This window comes from Gekko japonicus, unplaced genomic scaffold (genome assembly GCF_001447785.1).
Source record: "Gekko japonicus isolate JY-2015 unplaced genomic scaffold, Gekko_japonicus_V1.1 scaffold2749, whole genome shotgun sequence".
Lineage (NCBI taxonomy): Eukaryota > Metazoa > Chordata > Lepidosauria > Squamata > Gekkonidae > Gekko > Gekko japonicus.
In genome coordinates, this window is record NW_015167620.1 from 25,188 (window position 1) to 32,278 (window position 7,091).

Sequence of the window (7,091 nt, forward strand, 5' to 3'; positions counted from 1 at the left end):
TTCATAAGGCTCTGCTCTGTGTGACAGGCTCTTCGCATGGGTAGGGTGATTTCAGTGTCTCTACATCTTTCCCCCTTCCAAGCAAAGGCACTAGGAAAATGTAATTAAGTACCTCACCTATCTTGACCAGCTGCTGTATTATGGACTCATGAATTTGTTGGCATCTTTTAAAATAATCTGGACATGGCATTTAGTTGCCAGTGGATATTTGCTGATATTTCTTAAACAAAAAGATTGTTGCATATGTGGTAATGCCAAATGGGTAGCCATGTTAGCCTGTAGTGGCAAAGTGAAACAGGAGTCTGGGGGTACCTTGAAGACTGAAATCATTTATTCCAGCATAAACTTTCTTGAGTCAGAGCTCACATCATGACATGTATTGCATACTCTCCAATGCGTCGGAAGTGAGCTCTGACTCTCAAAAATGCATGCTGGAATAAATCTTGTTTAAGATGCCATTGGATGGAGTGATATAGTATAGCCCAATTTCATCAGATCTTGGAAGCTAAGCAGGGTCAGTATGTGGATGGGAGGCCACCAAGGAAGACTTTACAGAGGAAGGCAATAGCAAACTACCTCTGCTTCTTACTTTCCTTGAAAATACTGTGGGGTTGTGATAAGTTGACTGTGACTTGAACAGACAGTGCAGTAGTGGTCCCCTAAAGAATTCTTGCATCTGAAGTCTTGCTCTTGGGCCACTTGATGCCCCTACAAGACATTCTCAGGAGGTCTCCTGAACTTCTGGATTTGCCTTGCATAGCTTACTTGAGACTTCTTCTCCTTCATCCTCCAGTTTTGGGTTTGCTTTCTTCTGACTTGCCACTGGGAGTTTTATTGCTTTTGCTTATTACTTCTTTTGCTATAGGTAAAGTTTAGCTGTCAAATATGCAGTGGTACACTTTTCAACATGAAAAGTTTGTTGTTCAGGAGGATGTTTTAATAAGGGAATAGGGACTGTAGTTTATGACACTGTTGGCATTTCTTGTTTTTACTGCATCATTTTCTAATTTTTCTAAATCAGTTTTTGCAGATTTCGTATCATATCTTACACTGTTTCTATTGCATTGCTTTCTAACTTGTAGTGTAATTTTATTACTATGTTCATTATATTTCTTATGTAGTTCCTATTCAATGGCATACATTTTGTAATCCTCTTTGCGTCTTGGTGAGAAAAGCAGACTATAAAGTAAATAAGTAATTCTTATACTTCTATTGGAAACACAGCTAAAATCTTATTCCATATCATAAGTTTATGTATGTGAGGGACTTGTGATTGAGCAATGTGATATTTGAATACTGTAACAACCGTTTCTTGAATGAAAGCTACTTCTGACATGAAAAATACCCCAAACGATCCCCCCCCCCGACCATACTACCAACTACTGTTATGTTGTAGAAACAGAACATGGACTAGGAAGTCCACTAGAAATAAATCTGTCAGTTAAGCAGCACAGAGAAAAATCCTGTGATATAATTTTTTAAAAAGCCTAGAGCAGCTCTTTTTTTGCAATCTTTTCCTGGAATTCTGGAGGATTCACGAGTTACTCTACAGTAGCTGAAACACCACCAGTAGCTATTGAGCTACCTGTTGGAGACATCTGCTGTAGCGACATAATAAAATGTTGAATTCTATGTTGTGAAAATTAATTACTCAGCTAAGCATACTTAGTCCTTGCATAGTATACTGTGGGTGCATTATGTGTTTCAAGATCTTACTTAGTATTATGTGTATAATTTAAAGTTCTTGAAAAACCCATTCTAATATTAGTTGTGTACTAAAGAAAGAAGGAAACAGATTATTTTCAACAAAACAGCTGGAACATGGAACATTTTTACTTAAGGTCCAAATTGCAATTGAATGAAGTTGGTGACATAAATCATATTAGTTTTTCAGCGGCTAAAGCTATGTTGAGCTCCTTAGATTAGAAATAGTTTTATACCCTGAACCAAATCTGACTTTCTGGAAAGTTACCAATTATCCTGTAGATATCAGTCCTGGAGATTATTAGGGGGAGTGATGGCTGTAGCCAGCTGCTCACTTTGGGGAATGACAGTTGAATTGTGACCTAGGACCCCAGACTTTTAGTTGGAGCCAAGTGCTCCCTCCTTTCATGAGCAGAAACACTGCTTGTTCAACGGGATGGAAAATCTATTATTCCTGTGGATTCCCACTTCAGCTGCAGCCCCTCCACACTCCATTGAACATCGTTCCTAAGTGTTCTCTGACCTTTAGGACCCTGCTTCAGCAAGAAGGGGGAAATAGGAGCCATTCCTAAAACAGAACTATATTCACAGTTCTCTGGATCTGACCTGCTGTTCTCAGCTCTCCTACAGAGTTGTTTTTGTGGATTAGGTAACTGTTCAGTGCTTCATGTTTGATTTGTTTCAGGGCAGCTGGTAGACTTTTAACTCCCCTGTGACCTTGGGAACCATTACAGCCCATTGGTAGAGAATCTGCTTTGCATGTCAGCTTTCCTAGGTTGAATCTCCAGTTTCAAAGATCAGGTAGCAGGTGATGCAAAAAGGCCTGGGCCATGGAGAGCTGCTGCCAGAGTAGACAATACTGATCTTGATGGACCAGTAGTCTGATGATTCAATATAAGGCAGCTTCATGTGTCAAGCAGTTATGGTAAAGAAGTCCCTGAATTTGTTTTTATGTTTTTGTAGGTGAAAAACTCCTTTGGTTTCAGAGTCACCTGGATCCCAACAAACTGGAATACACAAAAAAAGAAGCCTGTGAATTAGCAGAAAAGTAAGTTTGTGGCAGATGAGAGACTTAATGTCTTGGGAATGAAGAGTGACGAGATAGATGTACTGAGTGCCCTTGAGATGTTATGCAGTGTTCTAACACTACTAACATTCTGTTGTGTGCACTAGGGCAGAGTGTGTATGTTCCATCCTTTATGTTGCTGGATTGGATTTAGTAAGTTAGTTGTGTGGTTCGAATGTTGGACTCGGATCTAGGGGACTCAGGTTCAAATTCCCACTGTGCTGTGACAACATGCTGGATGGCCTTGGGCCAGTCACACACAGCCTAACCTACCTCACAGGGTTGTGAGGATAAAATGGAGGAGGGGAGAATGTTGTAAGGCACTATGGGCCTTCATTGGGCAGAAAAGTGGGATATAACTTTGCTAACTGATTGAGCAATCCTAAGCAAGTCTACTCAGAATCCTACTGAGATCTATTCAATGGGGCTTACCCCCAGAAAAGCATACTTAGGGTTGCACTGTAAATAATATATTAGAAATCATAAAGTTTTATGTAATTATGACCAGTAATCCTAAATGAATGTACTAGTGCCTCTTGTATAGCGTTTTGTAAGACTTTACCGAAATACTTTATTTCCTAATTGTCCCTGTTGATTTTTTGCAAATATATGTAAACTTCGTTTGCTTTAAAAATATTTAACATGGTCCATGCAAGGGATGAGTAGAAACAACCTAAGCAATTTAATTTTTTAAAATGCATTAATCTTTTAATTAGTCTGGCAGGTGAGATGTTCTTGACTTCTTTTTATTTCCTTCGCACCTTTCTCACATTCTGTCAGGAGGAATTTATGAGTTTGTTACCGTACATGGTGTACAGACAGGCATTTTAACATAGCTGCGGTACTATAGCCAAATTAGCTAAATGCAATTTCAACCCTGGAGGGTTTTTTTCCTTCTTCCAAAGTTGTCACAAGGTGTCATTGAGACTTCTCTAAAATTGTGATGGGGTTGTAAAGCAAATGTAAAGCAGTAAACCTGATAATGGCATTTTGCTATGTATTTAGGTATTTGCATCGATTCAGTGATGAGTTGGAGCAGATCGATCTGCATAACAGTATTAAAGGCAGACAGGCAAGGCAGCACAGTTCCCGAGAAACTGTCATCAACCAGACTATGGAACGTGAAAGACTGCTGTATGATGGATATGGGCTGGGTAAGTCTGGGCTACCACCCCTCTGCACTACAAAATGCATCAGTTTGCAGTATTCAGAACCTTTCCTACACTGAGTTTCTTACACCTGAAGCCTAGGGAAAACTTTCTTGCCAACATTTTATCTAGCTTTTATTCCTTATCTGACTCTGATAAATTAGCTTATATGCTATCAGACACTGACCCTTTTATATCTAATAAGATGGCACTTTTTGCTCTGGCAGCAAAGCAGATCAGAACAAATCTGGTAAGGAAACACAGAAATAACTGACCAATTGAAGCTCTTGGATTTCAGAGATGTATACATTTTAAATCTGTACGTTTTACGTTGTATTTGTACATTTCTGATTTTATTGCAAATGGATTGTAAAGGCCTATGGCCATATACAGTAAATTTACTCTACTACCACTGAGTTTCTGATTATGAAAGTGAAATACCTGGCTTGCAACCTATTTTAAAAAATACAGAAGTAAACAGATCCTTAAAAAAAACACCAGCTTTCTCATCCAGTGCACTTTAAAAACTTCTGCTTCACTTGAACATTGTGTTCCCACCTCTTCAATAAAGCGGTTATTTTGGGGTCATATGTATGAGCTGGATAGGTAACGGGGGAAAACTCTGCTGTGTCCGCCTTCTTTAATTACAGGCCTGTATGTTGTAACAGCTAAGTGCTGGAAATGGAAGTTCCCTTCTTAAACATCCAAGTTCCACTTTTCCTTACCTCCAGCCTGCTAATGGCATTATTGGCACATTGTTGCTCCTTGTTTAGAAAATGCACTGTGTAAGAGATATCTGTAAATTGTCTTCAATGTTGAAATTCTATATTATATTTACAATACAGTCAGCTAAATGCTTTTTAATTTGTGAAGGCTTTCCCCCCAGTTATCCATTCTAGGTTTGAGGCTTCTCTAGGCTTTGATTGGGGGGGGGGGACACGTTAACTTTTTCTCCTGCCTGTCCTAGTTGTACAAAGAAAGTCAAAGACATGCTGGGGACTCTTCTCCTTCTTCAAAAATTACAACAAAGCAACATTCATGTTAAAGCTTTTGAGGCTCTGTGATTCATATTGGTGGCCCTTTCCTTGTTAAAGGCAACCTCCAATCATTTGTCCTTGTTCATGCAAACATCCAGTAGCATTATCTCTAAAGTGGGTTTCAAATTAAGGAAAATTGCTGCTTCTGGATGGTATAATTAGAGATGGCAATTTAAAACGTAGACGTCTGCTCGGTTGTGTCATTACAAGGGCTTAAAATTGTCAGTCACCAGAAGTCTCTCCCCCTCCCCTCTCCTTCCCCCTCCCATAACAAAAATGACTGCAGGCATGATTTAATTCTTTTATTGCTGAAGATAAAGTTTCCCTTTTGTTTTGGAGGGGAAAAAATAGGCTACCAATCTACTTGGAGAGAAAATAGCTACCTTTTAAAAAAATGGCCTTTTGAGGTCTCACGTCGTCTTTTACTCCATGAGGGCTAACTTACTCTGATTTTATTTTTAAGTATATTCTTAAACATATTTCAGTTGCAAATGAGGTATTCAAATAAAACAGCAAATATTACCCACAGTAGCTTTAGAGCTAAAACATTCAGCAGATGTCCTACTTGGCTTGTTAGGACAAGAGAGTGCAATATCTTCCTCAATTTTTCAGGCTTTCCTGCCTTTCTATGCCTATTCATCTATACGGCTACATATAACCCCCAAACCCTTTACATATGTGGCCTCAGTGTTTCAGCTTCCTTGACCTCAGTGTGTTGATAGACAAAGACAAGACTGAAGAATTGTATACCATTATCTTAGGGGCAACTAGACATGATGGCATCTTTGTGTTTGATATGGGGGTGCCGTCACCATTTTAAACTCTAAAATGGGTGATTTAAAAATATTGAAAGGGCCTGATCCTGATAGGGACCACAGCATGGCAGTACAAGGTACTCTTGTTCCCTTTCAACCCCTTTTCAAATGCCAAAACAGCTATGCCCCCTTGCAGCCTTTTCAGGGTGTGGGGTGCGAGAGTGTATTGCAAGCCCTTGTGACATTTTTTAGTTGCCCATTTTAGGATTTAAAATGACAGTGGCCTGTCAGGCATGAGGAACACCATCTTGTCTGGTTTGGACCTTAGGAGAACACATCACATTCCTTCTGTTCCAGTCAGTATGGAATAAACAAGCTCTGGGCTTCAAAGATGTGTTTGTAGCGAGCGGTGTGGCGTGGCGACAAGGCGGTTTTCAGGATGCTCCTGAATCACCCTGTTCCTTTTTCGTTTCTTTTGGAGCTCCCCGGGATTTTTGACCAGTTGGGCTCCACCAGACCACCTGGAGGGGGGGTGGGTCAGGAAGCAGGAGGCTTGGCTTCCGGTCGTGCCAAGATGGCGAATTAGAGCACTCCCTCGATTCTCCGGGGGTGGTCGGCGGCTCTTTAGACAGTTTGGGCAGTTTATAGCCCAAAGCAACGCTCCCCAGAGAGGGGGGGTGTCCAGCAGGCAGCTGTGCCCAAGCGGGAGTAAGAGATCGGCCTGATCAAGTTTCTGAAGAAGCTTGTTTAGGCTTTGATCTCCTCCCACGAAGAGGGTGAATGCCGAGCATCACTAAAGGAGCCATTCCGAGTTGGTTTACCAACATAAATCCGTCATCAGCCAATTTCTTCAGCAAGGGGAAAAGTGAGTGAACTAAAAGAAGCAATGCAATCCCAGTATAGACGCGCGAGATAACAATTAAACGCCCCGCTTACCTGATTTTGACTCTAACACGATTTGAACGGTTGAGCGGTTGAGCGGATAATGAGTAGACGAACCCAGAGACTAATTCCGGAAAAAAAACGATTTGATTTAAGGCTTTAAAAACGGAAAAAGCGCTATTGTTGAACATTCTTGCGGCTAGCTAGAGATAAGCGCGCAGCTGAAAAACGAAACTGACGAGAAGTATCGCGGGAAGAAAAGGGACGGTGTACCAATAAATTTCTTCCGATGGCAGACAACCAGTGAATATCACTCCTAGAGAGGATTGGAACAACCGGAAAAAGTCGGAGGAAGACAAGTGAGGGACCGGATGTAAGCGCAAGCGCACAGACGGGACCCGGAACAGTGAAATCGACCTACTCTTCCCGAAAAAACCATAGAGAAGTTGCGCCCGACATTTTGTGGAGGACCCGAAACTAATTTGCTTTTTTAAAGGTT

At 40.9% G+C, this 7,091-nt stretch overlaps 1 protein-coding gene across 1 annotated transcript in view; it reads left to right on the forward strand.

Annotated features, from left to right (window-relative positions):
* The window catches only part of TMA16 (translation machinery associated 16 homolog), a gene marked incomplete at its 5' end in the record, with an annotated part of 44,622 nt that overhangs the window by 20,021 nt on the left and 17,510 nt on the right, over positions 1–7,091 (forward strand). Inside the window, 2 exons of the mRNA XM_015414023.1 lie at positions 2,668–2,752; positions 3,776–3,924. Coding sequence (XP_015269509.1) covers positions 2,668–2,752; positions 3,776–3,924 — 234 coding nt within the window. The remainder of the gene's footprint in view (positions 1–2,667; positions 2,753–3,775; positions 3,925–7,091) is intronic.